Source organism: Oryctolagus cuniculus, chromosome 7 (assembly GCF_964237555.1).
Source record: "Oryctolagus cuniculus chromosome 7, mOryCun1.1, whole genome shotgun sequence".
Lineage (NCBI taxonomy): Eukaryota > Metazoa > Chordata > Mammalia > Lagomorpha > Leporidae > Oryctolagus > Oryctolagus cuniculus.
In genome coordinates, this window is record NC_091438.1 from 84,241,844 (window position 1) to 84,267,549 (window position 25,706).

Genomic DNA, 25,706 nt, shown 5'->3' on the forward strand with positions numbered 1-25,706 from the left:
TGCGCCGCAGCGCCGGCCGCAGCGGCCATTGGAAGGTGAACCAATGGCAAAGGAAGACCTTTCTCTCTGTCTCTCTCTCTTACTGTCCACTCTGCCTGTCAAAAAAAAAAAAAGAAAGAAAGAAAGAAAGGGTCACTCCTGGTTTTTCTGAGCAGATGCATGTCAGCTACACACCTCATACATCACATGTTCAAAAATGGCAGCCTTAACCTACTTGGTGAGGGGAGATTTTGGCCCAAAATGTTATTAGTTCTTTTAGTGATTTCTGGCTGCTTTTCATAGTTTTATCTGGAAGTCTCAACAAAGTATTGTGCTGCTCTGCAAGATGAGCTAGTGTTAGTTCCTTGTTTCCTAATCCTGTAGGGAAGGGCTCAATAACTCTGGATTTCTTTAAATTATAAAATAGCCTGAAAAAATCATTTATGTTGTCCAAATAAAACAATTAGTGAGATCCCTGTGTTTGCAATAAGAAAAAGTTTTAACATCTCTCTCAAGTTTTCTTTCAATATTCTCTTCCACTTGCACAAAAGTACTTGAAAAAGTTCATGGAAAATGAAATTAAAAGCTGTTTATTTTGGTGAAGAAATTTTGGAATTCTTGCAAATCGTATATTTAAAAGTTAGTATTTAGGCCGGTGCCACGGCTTAACAGGCTAATCCTCCGCCTAGTGGCACCAGCACACCAGGTTCTAGTCCTGGTCGGGGCACTGGATTCTGTCCCGGTTGCCCATCTTCCAGGCCAGCTCTGTGCTATGGCCAGGGAGTGCAGTGGAGGATGGCCCAAGTCCTTGGGCCCTGCACCCCACGGGAGACCAGGAGAAGCACCTGGCTCCTGCCTTCGGATCAGTGTGGTGTGCCGGCCGCATTGGAGGGTGAACCAATGGCAAAGGAAGACCTTTCTCTCTGTCTCTCTCTCTCTCTCTCACTGTCCACTCTGCCTGTTAAAAAAAAAAAGTTAGTATTTAGCCAAATTTTAACATTTGATTTCTCACTATCCTGTGCCTAATATTCACAGTGTCCCAAAAATGGCTTGTAGAACCTTACATATTTTCACTTTATTGATTTACAAATGCCAATAATATATTTTAACATTTAGAAGATTTCCAGATTTGTAACTTAGCCATTTATTGTATGAAAATAAAATGTAAACAGCAAATTTTTAAAACTTGGTTTTAAGTCTTAGGACTTTAATTAGTTTGGTACAGAGGAAAACGGTTCAATAAACGATCAACTAATAACCAAAAAAAAAAAAAGGAACCAAATCAAAACTGTAAGGTGAGTGTCTAATGATTTTCCATCAAAATTCTCTAAAAAACTGCAATGTGCCGGATTCTGTCCCATTTGCCCCTCTTCCAGGCCAGCTCTCTGCTGTGGCCAGGGAGTGCAGTGGAGGATGGCCCAAGTGCTTGGGCCCTGCACCCCATGGGAGACCAGGAGAAGCACCTGGCTCCTGCCATCGGATCAGTGCGGTGCGCTGGCCGCAGCGTGCCGGCCGCGGTGGCCATTGGAGGGTGAACCAACAGCAAAAGGAAGACCTTTCTCTCTGTCTCTCTCTCTCACTGTCCACTCTGCCTCTCTCAAAAAAAAAAAAAAAAGACATGACTATAACTTATGAGACATAATAATATCCTCCTTTTAATACACTGAAAGGAAGTGATTTTTAAAATAAAAAGATTTATTTATTTATTTGAAAGACAGAGTTACACAGAGAGAGAAGTCTTCCATCTGCTGGTTCACTCTTCAACTTGCTGCAACAGCCAGAGCTGCACTGATCTGAAGCCAGGAGCCAGGGTCTTCTAGGTCTGAGCAGCTGGGACTCAAACTGGCACCCATATGGGATGCCAGAACTACAGGCGGCAGCATTACCTTCTATGCCACAGCACCGGCCCCAAGGAAGTGATTCTTGAGAACAAGTTTTACTATTAAGTTGCATAAAACTATTCTTTATGGACCGAGGTCCTGCATGGGAAGTTAGTTCACAGTGACTCTTGTTATTTATTTAACTCTCTTATATATGACATCAGTGATCACCTAACACTCTTGACATGTGCTACCTAGGCTATCAAAGCCTTTTGGATCCAGTAGCTTGACAAGGCCATAAGCAAAGTGGAAGTTCTTTCCTCCCTTCAAAGAAAAGTAAATCCTTCTTTGATGGCTACTTCTTTCCACTGGGGTCTCACCCACAGGGTCCTTTATGTAGCACATTTTTTCCCAGAGTGTCTTGGCTTTCCATGCCTGAAATGCTCCCCTTGGGCTTTCTAGCCAGACTAGAATGCCTTAAGGGCTGATTCTGGGATCAGAGTGCTATCTAAAGCGATTATCATTCTATGAGTCTGCTGTATGGACTGCCTCCTATTTTGTTTTTAAAGGATTTTCTCTTTTTTTTTTTTTTTTTTTTTTTTTGAAAGGCAGAGTGGACAGTGAGAGAGAGAGACAGAGAGAAAGGTCTTCCTTTGTTCCTTTGCTGTTGGTTCACCCTCCAATGGCCACCACGGCCGGCGCACCGCGCTGATCCGAAGCCAGGAGCCAGGTGCTTCTCCTGGTCTCCCATGGGGTGCAGGGCCCAAGCACTTGGGTCATCCTCCACTGCACTCCCTGGCCATAGCAGAGAGCTGGCCTGGAAGAGGGGCAACCGGGACAGAATCCAGCGCCACAGGCGGAGGATTAGCCTAGTGAGCCACAGCGCCAGCCGGACTGCTTCCTATTTTGGAGTCTTCACTTCTTTCTAATTCTTTCTTCTTATTTCCAAACACTTAGTCCTATTAATATGATCACTCTTGATCATATCTATATGGTCACTTGTTCCTATCCATTTGATCTTTCTTACACTTAAGCTGCTATTTTTATTAGCCAGCTTCAGGGATTTGGGGGTCTTATGGTTGTTAGTTTGTACCCTTAGAAGTATGCCCATATGAATGTATGAAGGACTATACTGCTTTGCAGTTGCATACTTCATACATTTGACATTTACATCTTCATAATCTTGGTGATTCCACTGTGCCACCCTCCCACCCTCCTTCCCACCTCCCTACCTGTTCCCTTTCTTATTTTCACTCTTATTCTTTGCAAAGATCTATTTTCACTTAAGTATACATATGTGATTAACTCAATGTTTAGTGTTCAATGAATTGTATGAAAGAGAAAAAGATATGAAAAATATTATAAAGGAAAAGATAAAGAAATAGAATAAGAAGCTGTTCCTCAACAGTCAACAGGAGAGCTGTACATAATCATTGCTTCTCAAAGAGTCAATTTCGTTTCTATATGTTGTCTTTTAGGTGTTCTATTAGTTATCACATGTCAGGGAGAACATATAAAATTTGTCCCTTTGGGACTGGCTTATTTCACTAAGTATGATGTTTTCCAGTTTATCCATTTCATTGCAAATGACTAGACTTCTTTTTTTTTTACTGCTATGTAGTATTCCATGGTGTACATATCCCATAATTTCTGTATCCAGTGTTCAGTTGATAGGCATTTGGGTTGATTCCATGTCCTTGCTATTGTGAATTGAGCTGTGATAAACATGGAGGTACAGATAGCTCTTTCGTATGCCGATTTCATTTTTCTTGGGTAGTTTCCCAGAAGTGAAATGGCTGGGTCATGTGAAAGGTTTATATTCCCACCTCTGAAGTATCTCCACACGGTCTTCCATGATGGCTTTACCAGTTTACATTCCCACCAACAGTGGATTAGGGTGCCTTTTTCCCCACATCCATGCCAGCATTTGTTTTTTGTTGGTTTCTGTATGAAAGCCGTTCTAACTTGGATGAGGTGCAACTTCATCGTTTTGATTTGCATTTCTCTGATGATAAGCAATCCTGAGTATTTTTTTCATGTATCTGTTGGCCCTCTGGATTTCCTCTTTTGAAAAATGTCTGTTTAAGTAGGTCCTTTGCCCATTTCTTAACTAGATTGTTTGTTTTGTTGTTGTTGAGTTTATTGATCTCTTTATATATTCTGGTTATTAAACTTTTATCACTTGTATAGTTTGCAAATATTTTCTCCCATTCTGTCAGTTGTGTCTTCACTTTGCTGATTATTTCTTTAGCAGTGCAGAAGCTTTTCAGTTTGATATAATCCCATTTGTCGGTTTTGGCTTTGATTGCCTGTGCCTCTGGGGTCTTTTCCAAGAACTCTTTGTCTATGCCTATGTCTTGTAGGGTTTCCCCCAATGTTCTCATAATTTGATGGTGTCGAGTTGTAGATTTAGGAATTTAGTCCATTTTTAGTGGATTTTGGTGAAAGGTGTCAGGTCAAGGTCTTGTTTCAAATTTCTGCATATGGTGATCCTGTTTTCCCAGCCCTATTTGTTGAAGAGACTGTCCTTGCTCCAGGGGTTGATTTTAGTTCCTTTGTCAAAAATAAGTTGATTGTAGATGTTTGGATTGATTTCAGGTATTACTATTCTGTTCCATTGGTCTATCCATCTGTTTTTGTAACAGTACCAAGCTGTTTTGATTATAATTGCTCTGTAGTATGTCTTGAAATCTGGTATTGTGATGCCTCCTGCTTTGTTTTTGTTGTATAAAATTGCTATAGCTATTCAGGGTCTCTTTTGTTTCCATATGAATTTCAACATCATTTTTTCTATATCTGAGAAGAATGTCTTTGATATTTTGATTGGTATTGCATTGAATTTGTAAATTGCTTTCTGTAGTATGGACATTTTGATGATATTGTTTCTTCCAATCCATGAACATGGAAGATTTTTCCATTTTTTCATATCTTCCTTTGTTTCTTTCTTTAATGTTTTATAATTCTCATCATAGAGACCTTTGACATCCTTGGTTAAATTTATTCCAAGGTATTTGACTTTTTTTGGTCGCTGTTGTGAATGGGATTAGTCTTAGAAGCTCTTTGTCAGCTGTGGCATTGTTTGTGTATACAAAGGCTGTTGATTTTTGTTTGTTTATTTTGTATCCTGCTACCTTTCCAAACTCTTCTATGAGTTCCAATAGTCTCTTGTGGAGTCTTTTGGATCCCCTATATATAGGGTCATGTCATCTGCAAATAGGGATAGTTTGACTTCCTCCTTCCTGATTTGTACCCCTTTGATTCCTTTTTCTTGTCTAATGGCTCTGGCTAGAGCTTCCAGGATTATATTGAATGCAAATATAGTGAGAGTGGGCATCATTGTCTGGTTCTAGATCTCAGTTGAAATGCTTCCAACTTTTCCCCATTCAATATGACACTGGCTGCGGGTTTGCCTTGATTGTGTTGAGGATTGTCCCTTCTATATCCAATTTGCTTAGAGTTTTCACCATGAAAGGGTGTTGTATTTTGTCAAATGCTTTCTCTGAATCTATTGAGTAACATATGGTTTTTGTTCTTCAATTTGTTAATGTTATGTATCATATTGATTGATTTACAACTGTTGAACCATTCGTGCATACCAGGAATAAATCCCACTTGGTCTGGGTGGATTATCTTTCTGATGTGTTCATCCAATCATTTTTAGCAAATGTTATTCTTATAACAGGCTTGTTTTTGGTCAGTTATACAACATTTTTTAGTTTTAATTGTATAACCATAAATATGCATGTCTCATTTCTACATTGTATTTATAAGAATATCATAAACATTTCAAATCTACCTAAAAAAAGATGTTATTCACATTTTTTTAGAAAGTTTTTATTTAATGAATACAAATTTCATAGGTATAGCTTTAGGTATATAGCAGTTCTTCTCCCCATACCCACTCTCCCACTCTCATTCCCATCCCACCTCCTTCCTCTCCCATCCCATTCTTCATTAAGATTCATTTTTTATTATCTTTATGTACAGAAGACCAACTCAATAATAAGTTAAGATTTCAACAGAGTTTGCACCCACACAGACACACTAAGTATAAAGTACTGTTTGAAGACAAGTTTTACCATTAATTCTCATAGTACAACTCATTAAGGACAGGGGTTCTACATGGGGAGTAAGTGCAAAGTGACTCCATTTATTGATTTAACAATTGACACTCTTATTTATGACATCAGTGATCACCCGAGGCTCTTTTCATGAGCTGCCAAGGCTGTAGAAGCCTTTTGAGTCCACAAACTCCATCAGTGTTTATACATGGCCATAAGCAAGGTGGAAGTTCTCTCCTCCCTTCAGAGAAAAGTACATCCTTCTTTGATAGCCCCTTCTTTCCACTGGGATCTCACTCACAGAGATCCTTCATGTAGATCATTTTTTTTGCCTCAGTATCTTGGCTTTCCATGCCTAAAATGCTCTCGTGGTCAGCACAATTTTTTAATGATTCCATTCTATTTATCTTTTTTTTTTTTTTTTAGATTTATTTTATTTATTTAAAAGGCAAAGAGATTGAGAGAGAGAGAGAGAACACTAACTCAGTTTACTTCCCAAATAGCTGCAACAGCAGCATCAGGCCAAAGCCAGGAGCCAGGAACTCCATCCTGATCTCCCACATGGATTGCATGGCCTAAGTACTTGAGACATCTTCCTCTGGTTTCCCAAGTACATTAGCAGGGAGTTGGATAGGAAGCAAAAACAATCAGAACTTGAACTGGCACTCTGATACTTGATGCCGGCATTGCAAGTAGCGGCTTAACCTGATGTGCCACAGTGCTGGCTCATAACCTCTAATCTTAATAAGTATTCTTTCCAAAGTGCACATGAGCATCAGATTAAAATAGTTTTCTGGGATTTTCATGGGAAAAGTATAAGTTAACTATTTTTTTCTAGAAGCCGATACTGTAACATACTAGGTTAAGCCTCCACCTGCGGCATTGGCATCCCATATGGGTGCTGGTTCGTGTCCCAGCTGCTCCTCTTCCAATCCAGCTCTCTGCTAATAGCCTGGGAAGGCAGTGGAAATGGCCCAAGTGCTTGATCTCCTATACCCATGTGGGAAACCCAGAAAAAGCTCCTGGCTCCTGGCTTCGGATCAGCCCAACTCCAGCCTTAGTGGACATTTGTGGAATAAACAGAGGAATTCTCTCTCTGTTTGTAACTCTGCCTCTCAAGTAAATAAATACATCTTTTTAAAAAATTTTTTTTCTGTTAAGGCTTTTTGAACTTATATTTTCTGAGATTGTACATAATGTTTCAGTGACTGGGTTTTTATTCTCATCCTTTTATGTTCTTCCCAATTCTGTGACCCTAAACTTGCCTATGGCTGTTATGTACTTCTCCTGTTTTTTTCATTCATTTAAAACATAATAAAAATAATTTAAAAAGCTGGTGTTTAGCATAGCAGTTAAGACGCCTTTAGCCCACATGGGAGTACCTGGGTTCAGTTCTCAGCCGTGGCTCCCAATCTGTCTTCCTGCCTGTGCAGGCTATGGGAAACAGTGGTGATGGCTTAGGTAATTGGGTCCTGCCACTCACATGGGAGACCTAAGTTGTATTCCCACCTGATGGTTTTGGTCCCAGCTGTTGCCAGCAAATGGAATCTCTCCATGTCTGTCTCTCTCTCAGTCTCTGCCACATAAAATTATTATTTTAAAAAACTTCAAGCAGTTTTCATATCTTTATACAAATGATTCAGTTTCTTTCAGACCTTGTTATTAAAGAACTTCTGCATTTCTCCTTGATTATGTGCCCCTGTTTCCTTAGTTGATATGTATTTTTATTTACATCTTGGATCACAAATATCCTTGCAGTACCACTGGTTTCCTTTTTCTTTGAAATACTTTTATTTAATTAGTTTTAGCACTTAATTCTTCTGTGTTTACCCCTACCTCACTTCTGAACTATTTTTCTAAAGGTCAAGCTAGTGACCAAATCAGAGAACCTATGTAGGCCAGAATCTGTTTAACTAAATTACTTATCTGTTTGAACAATCAACAGATTATTTTCAGCTTAATTTACTATTCATTCATCTTCATCAAATCAGGAGGATCTGTTAGAGTAGGGGTTAAAACAAGCTTGGACCCAGGCTACCTAGACAGATCCTCTCTACCACTCTGCTGGTGTTCTTAGACCAAGTACTTGATGAATCTAAATCTATTCCTCATCTACAAATTAAGGATAGCAGGAATTTCTATCTGAAAGAGAGGTTATGAAGATTAAATGAGTTAGTTTGCATATACTGCTCAGAACTGTCTCTTGCTTAGAGCAATACTAGGTAAAGATTTCCTGCTGGTGGTAGTGACAGTAGCAGTGATATCTGGTTTGCTGATGAAAAAGGCAAGACAGAACTAGGATACTTGGAGAACTCAGAAAGTAGCATAGTGATTACTATTGGTGAAATATTCTAAAATGAAACAGATCAGATATATATATGAACTATTAAATTTGCAAATGATTAAAGCCAGTGTTGTGGTATGTTAGGTCAAGCCTCTGCCTGTGGCGCAGGCATCCCATATGGACACCAGTTTGAGTCCCAGCTGCTCATCTTCCAATCCAGTTCCGTGCTAATGACCTGGGAAAGCAGCGGAAAATGGCCCAAGTCCTTGGGTCCCTGTACCCATGTGGCAGACCTGGAAGAAGCTCCTGGCTTCTGGCTTCAGATCGGCCCAGCTCCAACCATTGTGGCCATTTGGGGAGTGAACTAGCAGATGGAAGACCTCTCTCTGTCTCTCCCTCTCTCTGTCTCTAAGTCTGCCTCTCAAATAAAGTATTTATAAAATAAATAAAATATAAATAAATTTTCCAATTATAAAACTTTGGAACACAGTTTTTCATTACTTCACTTTTAAGCACCTTGATCTGTTGAATCAAGAGGAAGTATTTTGTTATATATAATAATATGAAGACTTCTATTTACAATTATTTGTGTGAAGCAAAATACAGAAATAAATTATGTCGAACATAATCCCAGATGTAAAATTTTTGAGTTTGCCAAATTACATTTTAATAAGAAAAATACTGTAAGTTTGAACTTATATAATGGATTGCATTTGGAGACAAGAGTTTGCTACTAGAATAATATCAAGACCATTGCTAAAGTAGAACTCAGTTTTCTTAGGATAAGCCTACTGTGAAAATTGACAGAGACCTTTATTAAAACTAGAATAAAATATGTTATTGGTTTCAGACTTTTCCAGAGGATAGATAAGGTAGGAGCCATGATATTTTTTGAAACCAGAAATAACATTATAGCAGAAAACAAGCTATTTATTTGCAGTACACTTTATGAAAAAGGTAATCAAACCAATCAATTATTTCTAGTTTATTTTTGTTTTGTTTTGTTTTGTTTTGGTCTATTTGAGAGGCACAGAGACACATAGACAGACAGAACCTCCATATGCTAGTTCACTCCCTAAATGCCTGCTGTGAGCAGGACAGGACTAGCACCGGAAATGCAGTCCACATCTCCTACGTGGGAAGCCAGAACCTAATTATTTAAGCCATCACCACTGCCTCTGAGGGTTTGCATTGGCAGGAAGCTGGATTCAGATCACATGCAAGCACTCTCATGGGGGACAAGGGCATTGTAACCCCTAGACTAAACATTCACTCCTTTTTTATATTTTTTCGGCTACATGGTAACAGAGTTCAAAGGTGTAAGAAAAAGTAAAAATATCTTTACTGTTGCTTTTTGCACTAGATTTGATTGTATAAAATAAATTTAAGAACATAAATGGATCCCAACCATTCCCTAATTAGAATCGGAATAATTTTAATTCACCAGCTCTCTATATAATAGCTTATCATTTCCAACATGTATTATACTCTTTTACACGCATTCCAAATAGGTCAGAGGTAATAAGGTATATAATTCATTAGAAGTTTATCATTGTTTTCAAATGTTTGTTTATGTACTTGAAAGACAGTTACAAAAAGAGATATCTTCCTTCCGCTTGTTTACTTCCCAAAGGGTCACAATAACTTGGGCTGGGTCAGTCTGAAGCCAGGAGCCTGGAACTCTATCTGGGTCTCCCATGTGAATAGCTTCTTTCCCAGGTGCATTAGCAGGAAGCCAGACTGGAAGTGGAGCAGCCAATACTTTAACCAAAGTTTATATAGGATACTGGTGTTGAAGGCAAGGATTAACCCACTGTTGCACAATGCCAGCCCCTCCTTTCTTTATAAAATTTTTGAGAGAGTTGAATTTCCATCCTAGCTTCATTGCTTGCTTACTTTGTGATGTTGAGTTAACAAATTCCTCTAATTTTTTGTGAAGAGGCTTTGCTGTTTTTAATTTTCTTTTAAAGATTTATTTATTTGAAAGAGTTACACAGAGCGAAGAAGAGAGAGAGCTTCCATCTTCTGGTTCACCCCCCCAATAGCCAAAATGGCCAGGGCTGGGCCAGACCAAAGCCAGGAGTCAGGGGCTTTTTCCAGATTTCCCTGGTGGATGCAGGGGCCCAAGCACTTAGGCTGTCTTCTGCTGCTTTCCCAGGCTGTTACCAGGGAGCTGGGTCAGAAGTGGAGCAGCTGATTCTGGAACCAGCATCCATCTGGGATACCAGCATTACAGGTCACAGGTTTACTCAGTACACCAAAACACCGGCCACTGTTTTAAATTATTTAAAAAGCAGGCAGAGAAGCAGAGCTGTCATCCACTAGTTTTCGCCCTAAGCACCCCACAAACACCAGAGCTGCGACAGGCTGAAATTTGGAGCCAGAATCTCAATCCAGATCTCCCTTGTGTGTAGCATGGACCAAGTACCTGAGTTACTATCTCCAGCCTCTTAGAAACCAGGCACTTCAGTGTGGAATGTGGGCACCCAAGCTTGTGTCTTAACTGCTAGGCCAAAAGCCTGGAATCCTCAGTTTTGTCATCATTGCATTGACTCAACCTTTTCAAGTTTTATACTGGTTATATGCTGAGTGTTTTATTTGTATTATCTACTTAATCCTTACAATACTACTGTAATTTAAATACCATTGTCCCTAGTTAACAGAAGAGGAAACTAGGGAATAATCTGTACAAAGTTACCTGAGGGTTAGGTGCATAACCTATTTTCTTTTTATTTTAAAAGATTTATTTATTTATTTGAAATTCAGGGCTGCACAGAGAGAGGAGGACAGGCAGAAAGAGAGAGAGAAGTCTTCCATCCGCTGGTTCACTCCCCAGTTGTCCACAACGGCTGGAGCTGTGCCAATCCGAAACCAGGAGCTTCTTCAGGGTCTCCCACATGGGTGCTGGGGCCCAAGGAGTTGGGCTATCTTCCACTGCTTTCCCAGGCCATGGCAGAGAGCTGGATCAGAAGTGGACCAGCCGAGACTCAAACCAGCAGCGTTATGAGATGCCGTCACTGCGGGCAGCAGTTTTACCCGCTGAGGCACAGTGCCAGCCCCATAACCTGTTTTTTGTTTTTTTTTTAAAGATTTATTTTATTTATTTGAAAGACAGAGTTACAGAGAGAGGTAGCGACAGATAGAGAGGTCTTCCATCCGCTGGTTCACTCCCCAGATGGCCGCAATAGGTGGAGCTGTGCCCATCTGAAGCCAGGAGCTTCTTCTGGGTCTCCCACATAGGTGCAGGGGCCCAAGGACTTGGGCCATCCTCTACTGCTATCCCAGGCCATAGCAGAGAGCTGGATGGGAAGAGGAGCAACCGGGACTACAACCAGCGCCCATATGGGATGCCAGCGCTTCAGGCCAGGGCTTTAACCTGCTGTGCCACAGTGCTGGCCCCGTGTTTTCATATCAGGTCTGCTGACTCCACAGCCTCAGATTTTTAAGTCTCGTCTTTATTTTGCCTCTCATCTTGAAAATATTAATAATACCTACTTCACAGAGTTCCTGTAAGAAGTTGAATGAGTTAAATATGAAACACCTGGTTACTTAAGATCCCTTTGTATTTGTAGTTAAGAAAATTAACAATTTTATTACTAGTTTTTATCTTATCAAATCTTTATTTCTCAGTTTACCACAAATTTTAATGGCTCCCATGACTTGTTTTTCAAGAATATATTACCAAATCTGGCTTTATTTAGAGCCCAATAAGAAATTTTTAAATAAGTCACATAATGTTTGTAAAATTCTGATTAAACAAACAACAAAACATGTAGTTCTCAATGTACATGGAAATTGTATAATCAATTTAAGAGTAATTCAGAAGTCAGCTTAAACATGAGCATTATTCTACACAGTGGCAAATTTTAAGTGTTAGCCCATCAGAAACAGAATGCCACTGCTGTGTAAAACATAGAAAGATGAAATGGAGGTTAAGCTAACTGTGCGTGAAATTGTAGTCACTAAAGAAATTTCACAGTTACTTAAAATAGCTTCACCTTTATAATGTGTCTGTAGTGTCAGTACATGAACTGATTTCTTCAAAGGAAACAGAAATATAAACAAATGTCTTTAACAGATTGTTCTAATTATAATGTAAAAGCATTGACTTTTTTTAAGATAATGAATAAGGTTTGGGAGAATTTCAAATTCAATGTAAGTATCACAGAGACACTTGAGTAGCAACAGTACTAAATGTTGGCACAGGGACCAGCGCTGTGGCACAGTGGATTAATGCCCTGGCCTGAAGCACCAGCATCCCATATGGGCGCCGGTTCAAGACCTGGATGCTCCACTTCCTGTCCAGCTCTCTGCTATGGCCCAAGTCCTTGGGCCCCTGCACCCACGTGGGAGACCGGGAATAAACTCTTGGCTTCTGGCTTCAGATCGGCACAGCTCTGGCCATTGTGGCCATCTGGGGAGTGAACCATCGGATGGAAGACACCTCTCTCTCTCTCTCTCTCTCTCTCTCTCTGCCTCTGCTCTCTCTGTGTAACCCTTTCAAATAAATAAATAAATCTTTAAAAAATATTGACACAGATATTTACTTAATGATAATAGCCACTAACCTTAAATTCTTACTATTTGAAGGCACTATTTTAAGTGATTTATAAGTTTATAAGTGATTTATAATGTTCACAGTAAACCAAATGTTCACAATATCATTACTTTCCCTATTTTATAGTTGGTTCTGAGACACCTAGATTTTCCCTAAAGTCAAACAACTAAAAAGTGGCTATACCAAAACTTTTAAATTTACTTTATGAGCTTGTTTAATTGAATTGAAAATATTATTTAAATTTATTGTTTTTTATCTCTGCCTTTAATTCGAAAAATGTCCTGTTTTCAGTACAAATTAGGGTCATTCTCTGTCTAAGCATATTAAAACAGTGTCACATTTGCAGATTGTAATATGTAAAAAAGAAATCCTTAAAGTAATTCAGGCTACCTTACAACTATATTTCCTAGGCATACCTGTATCACAGTCAAAATAAACTTTCCATTTATACGCTAACTGCGTTTTCATGTGATATGCTCTAAAAATTCTGAAATAAGCCAGAAGTCACTATCCTTTAGGAGTTTGCTGGAATATGATTCGCAGGATATTCTGTGTTAATTGAATAAAACATAATATCTAATACTATGGGGGTGACCACTGAAATAATTAAGCATAAATAAAAATTGGAAGAAAGAGTGAATCAATAGATCTCTTAGAGTTGATATATTGTGAGCTATAGATAGAACACTGTTTAACATTATGGAAGGACCAATGGAAGAACTAAAAGTTACTGGGTGGAGAATGGGAAGTCGAGAAAGATTTTTACTTACTATTTTATACCTTTGTGCTGTTCCCTTTTTATAACAAATATTTCCAGATGTAATGATATCTTGAAAGAACTCAAATTTGAGAAGGGTGTTTAACCTAGTGGTTAAGACACTGCTTAGATTGCCCACATCCAGTGCTGGCGTGCCCATATTTGAGTCCCAACTACTCTCCTGATTCCAGCTCCCTGCTAATCCACACCCTGGGGGCCAGTGTGTGGTTCAAGTAGTTGGATCCCTACTATCCACGTGGGAGATCAAGATTGAGTTCCAGGCTCCTGGCTTCAGCCTGGCACAGCCCTAGCTGTTGCAGGCATTTGGGAAGTAAACAAGAGAATGGAAGATATTTCTTTTGCTCTTTCTCTCTCTCTCATTCCCTCTCCCTCTCCTTTCCCTTCTCCCCTTCCCTCCCCCTCCCTCCCCCTCCCTCTCCCTCCCTCTCTTTGTGTGTGTGTGTATGTGTCTGCCTTTCAAATAAGAAATTTAGGGAGATATGTGCTTAAGTACACATGTGTTATGAAAGCACCCAGGAGGAAACTGCATAACCGTTTGACACATCAGGTAAATTTCATCACTTGTTTATATATGAGATGACACTTACGGTAAGTTGGAAAATGATTAGAAGAGCCTCTCTGGCATAAGGAAAAGTTAAGAAGGCACAGAACCATGAGAGTATGGCCATCTGAGATAAACAGACAGCTGGGTGATGGTTAGAGATGATCATGGTTAGGTAAGCAGGAGCCAAGTGATGTAGGGCCTTGTGTGCCTTGATGAAGAATTTGGACTTTATCCTACAGGCAGGGAACAGAGTAAAGGATTATAAGCAGTGAACTAATACCAGATTTATATTTTAATGAGTTTTTGTTGGTATGAAACAATAGTTGATAGGACAAAGGGGAATATCTTTGCCAGAAAAATAATTTATATTACTGTTTTCTAGCAGGACTATAAAAGGCTTAAAAACAAAACATTTGCAGTGAAAATGAAAGAGATCGATTTGAGGTAGATTTAGGTAGATAAAACCTACAGGATGGGGCCGGCATTTAGCCTAGGCTAACATGCTTACTTCCTGCGTCAGAGGACCTGGGTTTGATATCTGGCTCCTGCTTCTGACTCCTACTTCACTCTGATGTAGCCCCTCAGAGGCAGTGGTGAAGGTGCAAATAATTGCCACCCACATGGAAGATCTGGATTGTGTTCCCAGCTCCAGGCGTGGGCCATGCTCCGTGGCAGACATTTGTGAAGTGAATCAGTGAATGGGAGCTCTCACTCTTTCTTTCTCTCCCCTACCACTTCCACCCACAACCACTCTCTCAGTTAAATAAGTTTTATTTATCTTTTAAAGTTTATTTATTTGAGAGGCAGCTAGAGATAGAGATCTTCTCCAAATGGCTGCACTAGCCAAAGCTGGGCTAGGCCAAAGCCAAGAGCCAGGAACTCCATCCAAGTTTCCCATGCAGGTAGCAGGAGCCCAAGTCCTCAGAGCTCTTCAGTGCCTTCCCTGACACATTAGCAGGGAGCTGGATTGGAAGCAGAGCAGCCAAGACATGAACCAGCATGCTAGTATGAGATGCCAGTATCACAGGTGGTACCTTAATCCTCTGGGCCAAAATGTCAGCCCCAGTTGAATAATTTTTTTAAATGAATATTCCTTTTGATCTAATTGAAAGGAAAAGCTACAAAGAAAGAGAGAGAGAATATCTTCCTTCCCCTGGCAGTCAAGGTAATACCAGGCCCAAGCCAGAAGCCTGGAAGTCTGTCCAGATCTCCCACATGGGTGACAAGGGCCCAAGCATTTGAGCCATCATCATCATCTTCTGCTCCCAGGACACAGTAGCAGGAAGCTGGACAAGAAGCAGAGCAGCCAGGAATTGAACTGGTGCTCCCATATAGAATGCAGGTCTCCCAGGCAGCCACTTAACCCTCTGTACCACACAGCTCCCACCCCTAAATAATTTTTTAATTTCTTTAATGACCTATGGAAATATTAAAATGGATTACAGTGGGAAAAGGATGAATGATAATGCTCTCAGTGTTCTTACTTGAGAAACAACTCAAACACAAGAGGGGTACAGTAGACTTCTGCTGTACATTTATTTATATATATGTACACACACACACATTATATGCACATTCTATATCCCTGTGATAGTTTAATTTATAAATTAGGCACAGTAAGAGATTAATAGCAGTAACTAATAAAATACATAGAACAAAAGTTATTTAAAGCTTATAAAGTATTTATTTCTGGAATTTTCCACGTAGTAGTTTCAATCTGCAAGGATAACTGAAAGTAAAGGAAGCAAAACCACAGGTAAAGAACTATTATAGTTACAAGATAGCTTATTGAGGAAATGGTGGTGAGTGGGCAAAAAGATAACAGTAGAGAATATTTCAATAAAGCATACCCTCTTAGCATAATTGAAAACCTTCCCAGTTTTCTCTTTGTAGAAAAAAATGTTAGATGTTTTCATTTAGAAGGTCATGAATTTTATTAGGGTACTATGATGCATTCTAAAATAAATAATATATTTGCCAACGAGCTAGCAAAAACTAAAAATGTATAATGGACTTGATGTTTCTCTTTTCCAGAAAGTTTCATTTTGCTCTTAAGTTTTATGTTAAATATATAAAGTTAAAATATATATTAGATGATTACTTTCTATAGCTTTAGTACAGAGAGCCTCTAATTAGTGTCAGATGTTTTGTGTGTTATTATTTTCAGATATTTGTAACCTCTCTTAAAGATGATTATAATTGCCCCCATTTTATGGAACACAGATGTTCAGTATTATAGTGGTAATATCAACACTCATACAGGGACTTGATTTCTTTTGATAAGCAGCTATTTGCTGCCATATATAGTACCTTCTTGTTCCGTTTAGAGGCTATTGAATGTGTGAGTGTTGAGCCATATTTTGAGCTCAGCTCAGTTTTTCAAATTAACGGGAAAATATGTTGTGTTTTTCATTCAGGGGAAAAAAGATGTATTTTTTTCTCTTTGTGCCATGTAGTAAATAGTTTGCCATTTTCTGAAATCTTTTTATTTTTACCCATTAATTACCAAGAGGCTACTTTGTCTTAATTAGAAAGTACTTTTTAACATATTCAAATTTAGAGTCATTTTTCCCAGTTTTCTTCAAGATTTGGACATCAAGAAATATAGTGGCCATGTTCTCACTTTCTCAGGTTATTTCCTTTTATTGTATGATGTTTCCTAAGTATTGGTAGAACTGAAGGCATTGTTCCAAATGATACCTTGGATTGTTCATGATAGGACTTGAAGTTTGGTATGAGTGTAGTGGCAGGGATATGTGTGTGTATATATCATTGGTGTACTGGTTTCCAAGGGAACCCTCTTTCGAATTATCTTTCTCCCTTCTTGTAGGTGTGTGTATGACTTCTATTAGATGTATATACAGATCCTAATAATTGTCACAATATTGAAAGAAACGTACTTCTTTTTTCCCTCAAGTTTTGTAGTTAGAATAGTCCAATCTAGAATGCAGTAATGTCAAAGGAACATTTTCTTTTTTAACCAATACATAAAAATTGAGCATATTCACGGAGTACCATGTGATGTTTCAGTACACATGCACATTGTGTTATAATCAAATCAGGATAAACATACCTGTCACCTCAAACATTTATCATTTCTTGACTGTGAAAACATTCCAAATTGTTTCTTCTAGCTTTTTGTGTTTTGTTTTTAAAGATTTTATTTATTTGAGAAGTAGAGTTACAGACAAAGAGAAGGCGAGACAGAGAAAGGTCTTCACTGGTTCACTCCCCAACTGGCCACAACTGCCGGAGCTGGGCTGAATTATCTCTAGTCATCCTACTATGCATTCATTCTCCTGTCCAACTAAGAACCTATTAATCAACAATTCTACATCCTCCCTTTCCCCTGTTCTCCCTAGGCTCTGGTAACCTCCATTTATTCTGTTTTCTTGAGATCAAATTTTTTAGATTCTACTTATGAGTGAGATTATGCGATACTTACCTTTCTATGCCTTAAGTTTATTTGCATATAATAATAATCACCTCTGTTCCCATCCATGTTATCACAAATGGTAAGATTTCTTATTTTTAGGGGCTGTGTGGTGTTCCATTGTGTATATGTACTGCATCTTGATTCATTGAGGGATGCTTAAATTGTTTCCATTTCTTGGCTGTTGTGAATTTTGCTGCAGTAAACATGGGAGTGCTGGGGCTGGCACTGTGGTACAGCAAGTTAAAGTCCCTGCCTGCAGCACCCACATCCCATATGGGCACTGATTCAAGTCCCAGCTGCTCCACTTCTGATCCGGTGCCCTGCCAATGCTCCTTGGAAAAGCAACAAAGGATGGCCCAAATGCTTGGGCCACTGCACCATGTGGGACACCCAAAGAAGCTCTTGGCTCCTGGCTTCTGCCTGGCCCAGCCCCGGTCTTTGTAGCCATTTGGAGAGTGAACAAGCAGATGAAAGACCTCTTACTCTCTCTGTCTGCATTTCAAATAAATAAATATTTTGAAAAGAAAAATGGGAGTACTGATGCCTGACACACTGATTTCGTTTTTTTTTTTTCCACATGTATACCCACTTGAGGGATTGTTGGATCATATGATAGTTCTGTTTTTAATTTTTGGAAGAACCACCATGCTGTTTTCCACAAGGGCTGTACTGATCTGCATTCCCACCAACAGCATGCTAGGGCTCTGTTTCTCCGTGTAATCACCAGAACTTGTTTTTTGTCTTTGATAATAGTCATTCTGACTAGAGTAAGATAATCTCTCAGTGTGATTTGCATTCCCCTGACGATTTGTGATGTTGACCATTTTTTCATGTACCTATTGGCCGTTTCTCTGTCTTCTTTTGACGTCTGGTAGTTAAGCTGCCAGTTAGGACACCCATAGCCCCCATAAGAGTGCTTGAATTTGATCCCTGCTTTCAGCTTCCCTGGGAGGTAGCAGTGATGACTCAAGCAGTTGGTTTCTTGCCACCCACATGGGAGACCTAGATTGAGTTCCTGGCTCCCAGCTTCAGCCTGGCCCAGTTCTGCTCCTCGCTGGCATTTAAGGAGTGAATGAGCAGAAAGGAGCTCTCTCTGTCTCTCTATCGGTCTATCTGTTTCACTTGCTATCAGATGAATAATTTGTTTTAAAAATGAAAAATATATTTAGATCTTTTTAAATTGCATTATTTGGGTTGTCTTTTTCCTATTGAGTTGAATTCCTAATGTATTCTGTTTATTAACCTCCTTTCAGGCATATAACTTAACAAATATTTTCTTCCATGCTGTAGGTTATCTCTTTATTGTTGATTGTTTCCTTTGCTATACAGCAATTCTTTAGCTTGCTGAAATCCCATCTGTTTCTGCATTTGTTTCCTGTGCTGCTAGAGTCTGATCCAAAATACCCTCTCCCATACCAATAGCTCTAAGTATTTCCTCTGTATTTGCATGAAGTAGTTTCATAGTTTCTTGCATTTAGTCTTCAGTCCATCTTGAGTTGATTTTTGTATGTGATAAAAGATAGAGATCTAGTTTTATTCTTCTCCACATGGATATCCAACTTCCACAGTATCATTTATTGAAAAGACTTTGTCCTGACACATATTTTTTCTCAATTTATTTTTTTTAAATCATCTTGAGCAGCACTGACTAGCCGAACAAAGTACTCCTTTTTTTTTTTTTTTTTTTTTTAAGATTTATTTATTTGAAAGAGTTACAGAGAGAGGTAGAGACAGAGAGATCTTCCATCCACTGGTTTACTCCCCAGATGGCCACAACGGCCAGAGCTGCACCAGGAGCCAGGAGCTTCTTCCGGATCTCCCACATAGGTGCAGGGGCCCAAGGGCTTGGGCTATCTTCTACTGCTTTCCCAGGGCATAGCAGAGAGCTGGATCAGAAGAGGAGCAGCTGGGACTCGAACCGGCATCCATATGGGATGTTGGTGCTTCAGGCCACAGCACTGGCCACAATTTATTTTATTTTTTATATAGTTTCATTGAGCTTATACTGAAACATTGATTTTATTTTTGTGGAAAGATTTCCCCCAGTGTAGTCTTATCTTCTTTAGAGCCTAATTTAAATTAAGAGAGCTATTTCCTACTGTGTTTTACAACTTGTCTATCTCAAGGCAGGAATTAAAAATAGTGTAGTAGAATAAGTTTTAAACTTATTGAACTTCTTTAAGAGTAAAATCATTACTTTATCAGAATTCAGCACAAAGCACTCAAAAATGAATAGCTTAATCTCAGGGATATAGTATTGGAGAATTAATATTTGCCAGTGTAACGTGCAAACATAATAAAACTGAAGAGGTTTGTTTTCCTTATATACTTAATATGTATCTGATGTCCCCAAGCAAAAATGCTGTCATAGTGGGTAAGGAAGCATCAACAGGTAACACTGTTTGCTTTACACATTATATAAAACTTGCTTTGTGACTTAAACTATAAAATCTACTAGAGCACAAAAAAATTAGTACCCTAATTATTTGTTCATTTGCAATTGTAACTGTTTCTACTAATCCAAGCATTTAGAAAAAAATCAGAAAATATAGGAATGATTTGATGATGAACAATAAATTGAAGTTTAAAACAGCTGATTGCTAATCCTGGTTTAGGTGAAAATATCTTCCTTGAGAATTAACTGACAAAATTTTGTAAATGTAGTTTCTGCATGCTATATTTTTCCACTGTATGAAAGGAATAAAGTTGATTTTTAAGAAATTATATTGGATGCCATTAATGTATGGAAAAGTGGTTAACATACATTTGAGTGTATCATAATTGTTTTTTAATTGGGACCTCCAAATGGTATAATGTTCAGCTTCAGCTTTCATCATACTATAGTCATCCTTCTTTGTTTTTAATTTCCTTCATTTTAGGTAAGGGCAAGCCTTTAATGGGTTTATAAAACATAGTTATTTCTCAAATCTGAATTTTTTTCAGGAGTTAAAATTTGACTTTTCTTCCGCTAACAACGTTCTATTCACATTACTACTTAGTATTCATTATTATGTTAATAGTTATATTAAGTTAGTGTGGAGAGCTTCTTTTCATATAAATAAAAGTAGCACTTTAGAGGAATAAAGCCCCAATTTAATTATATGAGTTTTTTAGTGTGTTTTTTTAAATCCCGAAGTTTCTGCCTTTGAATAAAAAAGGACTTCCAAATGAGAATGTCTGGCTGCAAGCAGTGATTCCTAAGGAAAGAGAACATGCTGCAGCATTTGTCTCACTTAGGTGATTCTTACTTAGTTTACCTTTTAGCATCAGTTTAGTTAGTCTGTTGAGCAAAAACCTACTGTTTCATCATTTTGCCACTTTGGCCTTATTAATAGAGTATAGTGCAGGCTTTGTTTCACATCCCTGGCTACACATGATAATCATTTGGGGAGCTTTAAAAGTAATGGTAGTACTGGTAGTAGTAGGAGGAGTAGTGGTAGTGGTAGTAATGAACATACTAATGCCTGAATCTCACCCCTAAAATCCCAATTTAATTGACCTGAGTTGGGTTGTAGGAAATCAGTAGCTTTCAGACCCTTCCCAGGTAATTCCAGGGTTCTGTCATGGTTGAGAATGCTGCTCTATGATAATGTGAATTTGAGAGCTTGAGAAATTTTGGAGTGGTCATCCTGATTACAGGAGAACAATGAATTACAGCCCTGAATGGTCTCTAACAGAAAACTAATAACTATGCAGGAAAATAAGTTTCAAATACACAGTATGAACTCAACCAGTAGTATGAAAGAAAATATTATAATAGCGGATCCTGTTACTTAGCATCTAAAAAAGGTTTTGCTCCTTTTTGAATGGCTTATAACAACCCTGGAAGCTAAGTAGTAAACCTTTTGTTCAAACAGTAAACTGAAGCTCAGAGAATGACTTGCCCAAGGGGCTTGCTGCTTGGAAGCATCAGAGGCAGAATTGGAGCACATACACATGTGATTTGGTAACCCGAGCTCTTTTCAGTGTACTATGCTGTATGAAAGTTTGATACTTAGTTTGACCCAACCTAGTTTATGCCAAGGTTTCCTTATTGCCATGTTTCATTACAGTCATGATCTTTTTTTTTTTAAGATTTATTTATTTATTTATTTGAGAGAGAGTTAAAGAGGGGAGGGTGGGAGGGAGAGAAAGAGAGAGAGAGTGGTCTTCCATATGCTGGCTCACCATAAAACATCAACTGAGGGGCCATTGTTATGGTGTAGTGGGTAAAGCTGCCACCTATGATGCCAGCATCCCGTATGGGAGCCAGTTCGAGTGCCAGCTGCTTCACTTCCAATCCAGCTCCCTGCTAATGCACCTGGGAAAGCAGCTGAAGATGGCCCAAGTTGCTTGGGCCCCTGCCCGCCCTCTCTCTCTCTGTGTCTCTCTCTCCCTGCCTCTACTTCTCTGTAACTGCCTTTCAAATAAATAAATAAATCTTTTTTTAAAAAAGAACTTAAATAAAATCCACCTTAAACTCTTGGATCTCCATAAAAAAATCTAAAAGCTAAGAAGAAATGAAATAGATATGGTATGTTCCTTATATTGTTGGCCTTAGGGTCACAGCATTCCCTACAGGTTTTTTAGGAAGTATATTCCCAAACATATTTATATTCTAAGTATATTCCTGTCTATAAAAAGAACAGGCAGACTCTACAGCTACAAAAAGGTGATGTTTACCACTGAATCCATTTCAACTGAATTCCTTACACTAAAATATTTGCATTGGAGATTTTCATAGTAAGTCTGTACCATAAAGAGAATGTATAGGTTCTATAGCTAGAAAAATGTTTCCCATTGAATCAATTCCAACTGAATTTCATTGAAAGAAAATATTTGCATTAGAGCTCTTTTTCTTTTACTGATTTTCCTCTAATGTCTTTACATAGTACTTTTTTTTCCCTTTATCAATAGTTTTTCTTGTATTTCTGTATAGGGTCATGTTATATGTTATACCAGTATTTATTCATTTGTTGATAAAAATTTAATGTACTTTCACTGTGAAGTTATTATGAACAACACACTTATGAGCATTCAAAAGTATGAGAGATGTATAGAGAGATGATAGGAGTATAGCAATGAAATCGCTGGTTCTTTCAATGTCTCTCAGCTGTAATTTTCAGTGTGAAGATCCTGGCACAAAATCTATTTTTTTTTCTATTTTTACATAGTACTTCATATAGTAATACTCTTAAAAACTACTGGGTTTTGTTTAAATTTAAAACAGTTATCACTTAATATTGAAAAAAAAAAAACAAAGAATTCTCATTGAGTATCTGTCTTAGATGGATATATTCCTGTGTCCAATTTTTTAGTGAATTGTAAATTATACACAGCAAGAGATTAACAATAACTAATAATAAAACAGAATGATTAAAATAATATACAGTAATAAAATTATCAGCATCACTACTCTTGTGCTTCAGAGTCATTATTAAGTAAAATAATAGTTACTTGAACACAAACACTGCAATACCACAGTAGTTGCTCTGAGAACCAGGGGGCTGCTAAGTGACAAGGTGGGTTATGGTATTGACACATGATACCCAAGAGGATGAGATAATTTGTGTTCCAGTGGGACTGAATGAGGCCACTGGAGATTTCATCTCACTACTCAAAAACAGTGTAAAATTTAAAACTTAGAAATTGTTGATTTCTAGAGGTTTCCATTTAATATTTTTGTACTTCAGCTGGCATCCCATATGGGTGCCAGTTTGATTCCTGGCTGCTCCACTTCCCATCCAACTCTGTGCTTTGGCCTGGGAAAGCAGCAGAAGATGGCCCAAGTCCTTGGGCCCCTGCACCCATGTGGGAGGCCCGGAAGAAGCTCCTGGCTTCAGATTGGCACAGCTCTGGCCTTTGCGGCCATCTGGGGAGTGAACCAGCAGATGGAAGACCACAGAAAGCCAAAGCAGTGCTAAGAGGGTTGGCTGTGTTTGGGCTGCCATGTCCTCTTCTGTTGGACCGCGGCTGCACAGTCTTATCTAGTGCTGACATTTCTTTGACCTGTATTATCTGCTTAATTGTAAGGTTTATGTTGTGAATTTTTTATTTATTTTATAAATATATTTTAAAATTCACACCAGTTTTCTAAATTCATTTTTTTTTACCTTTTATAGCTTTATGCAGGAGCCATTCTTGAAGTCTGTGGATGAAAATTGGGGAGGTTCCCTCAAGTCCAAGGTATGTAGTACTCTCTTATCATTTAAAATCAACATTACATGAGAATAGGTTGATAAAATATTCCCAGGAGTAAGAATTTTTAGGATGTTCTTCCTCAATAGTGCATTTTTTTTTCACTTTTTCAATGGATAATTTTATAGTCATTGATAAATAACTCAGTTACTTTCCTATATAAGCAAACACAGTCAGGCCAATCCATGTTAAAACCATAAACCTCCAGACATGGAAAATAATTTGGAAATAATGGGATAGTGAGATAGCAAGAGGTTTTCTTTTTTAATTTTGTTCATTTCTTTGGTACAAAGCCTTTAAACCCAGCTTGTCTAAGACCTGAATCAATCCTCTGGTAAATTATACCTTCTTTTTCCTTGTTTCCACAAATGGCAATATTGTCAGGCAAAAGCATGAAGCATGAAACACAAGAATCATGATTAATCTTCCACACTTTATACCCAATTACTCACCAAGTTGTGAATGTTCTCCTTGTTAATAAGTTTCAAATCTTATTTCCTTCCTTTTCTCTGTGCTTTTAATCAAGGCTTTGATGTCTTTATTCAGAAGATTAGTTCTTGTTAGCTGGCCTACCTGTCTCTGTTCACATTTTTACTCTGATGCTGCTTCCACACAGTCACCAAAAAGACCTTTTCTATAAGACATATCTGAGTATGTTGCACTTTGCTTAAAATCCTTTATGATTCTCTATCACATACAGAATAAAAATCAAACTCAACTGCATCGCATACATAAGACCTAAACAATACGGTTCCTAATTTGTAGGTTCACACCTCTAGTTCATGCAGAACTATTTGCAGTTCTCTGAATTCTGACCTCTGTTCTTGCACACACTGAATTTTCTTAACTTGTGCCTCTTACCGGTTCTTGGTGACAGATTCCTAATCATTCAAAATTTAATCCCAGCATTACTTTGAGGTGGCTTTTGGGTGGAATTTTTTACTCTTTATGTTGCATTAGTATTATTTATGATTATAAAGTATTTGCGCTATATACCAATCTCTTTCTCCTATCAAACTAGGAATTATTAAAGTTCAGATTTTTTTAATTTTTTTAAGGATTTATTTTATTTATTTGAAAGACAGAGTTACAGAGAGAGGTAGAGGCAGAAAAAGAGGTCTTCCATCCATTGATTCACTCCCCAAATGGCCACAACTGCTGGAGCTGGGCCAGTCCGAAGCCAGGAGCCTCCTCCAGGTCTCCCACATGGGTGCAGGGGCCCAAGGACTTGAGCCATCTTTCACTGCTTTCCCAGGCCATAGCAGAAGGCTGGATCGGAAGAGGAGCAGCTGGGACTCGAACTGGCATCCATATGGGATGTTGGCGCTTCAGGCCAGGGCTTTAACCCACTACGCCACAGGCCGGCCCCCTGAATTTTTTAATTTTTTATCACTAATATACTGAGAGGGGCCAGTGTTGTGATATATCAGATTATGCTGCCACTTGAGATGCCGACATCCCACTTGATAGTGCCAGTTCGACTCCCAGCTGTTCTAACGTAGCTTCCTGTTAGCATGCCTGGGAAGGCAGAGGAAGATGGCCCATATCTCTGGTTCCCTACCACCTACGTGACAGGGGCATTTCCTGTCTTCAGCCTGGCTAAGACTATTTGGGCAATTAGGTAGCTGGTGGAAAATTTCTCCCTGTCACTCTATCTCTGTCAGTCTGCCTTTCAAATAAATAAATGAATCTTTGTATTTAATCTACCTAATGCTGAACCTGATATTAAGAGGAATTCAAGGGGCCAACATTGCGGTGTAGCAGGTAAGGCTGCTGCCTGAAGTGCCAGCATCCCATATGAGCTCCAGGTTGAGTCCTGACTGCTCCACTTCCCGTCTAGATCTCTGCTGAGGCCTGGGAAAGCAGTAGAAGGTGGCCCAACTCCTTGAGCGCCTGCACCCACGTGGGAGACCTAGAAGAAGCTCCAGGCTCCTGGCTTCAGATTGGCCCAGCTCTGGCTGTTGCAGCCATTAGGGGAGTGAACCAGCAGATGGAAAACCTCTCTGTCTGTCTGTCTGTCTGTCTCTCTCTCTCTCTCTGCCTCTGTAACTCCACCTTTCAAATCAATA

General features: G+C 38.8%; 1 protein-coding gene across 1 annotated transcript in view; it reads left to right on the top strand.

Moving 5' to 3' along the window:
• The window catches only part of SELENOF (selenoprotein F), a 47,308-nt gene that overhangs the window by 15,098 nt on the left and 6,504 nt on the right, over nucleotides 1-25,706 (top strand). The window contains 1 exon segment of the mRNA NM_001256960.1: nucleotides 23,562-23,625. Within this exon segment, the coding sequence (NP_001243889.1) occupies nucleotides 23,562-23,625 (64 nt within the window).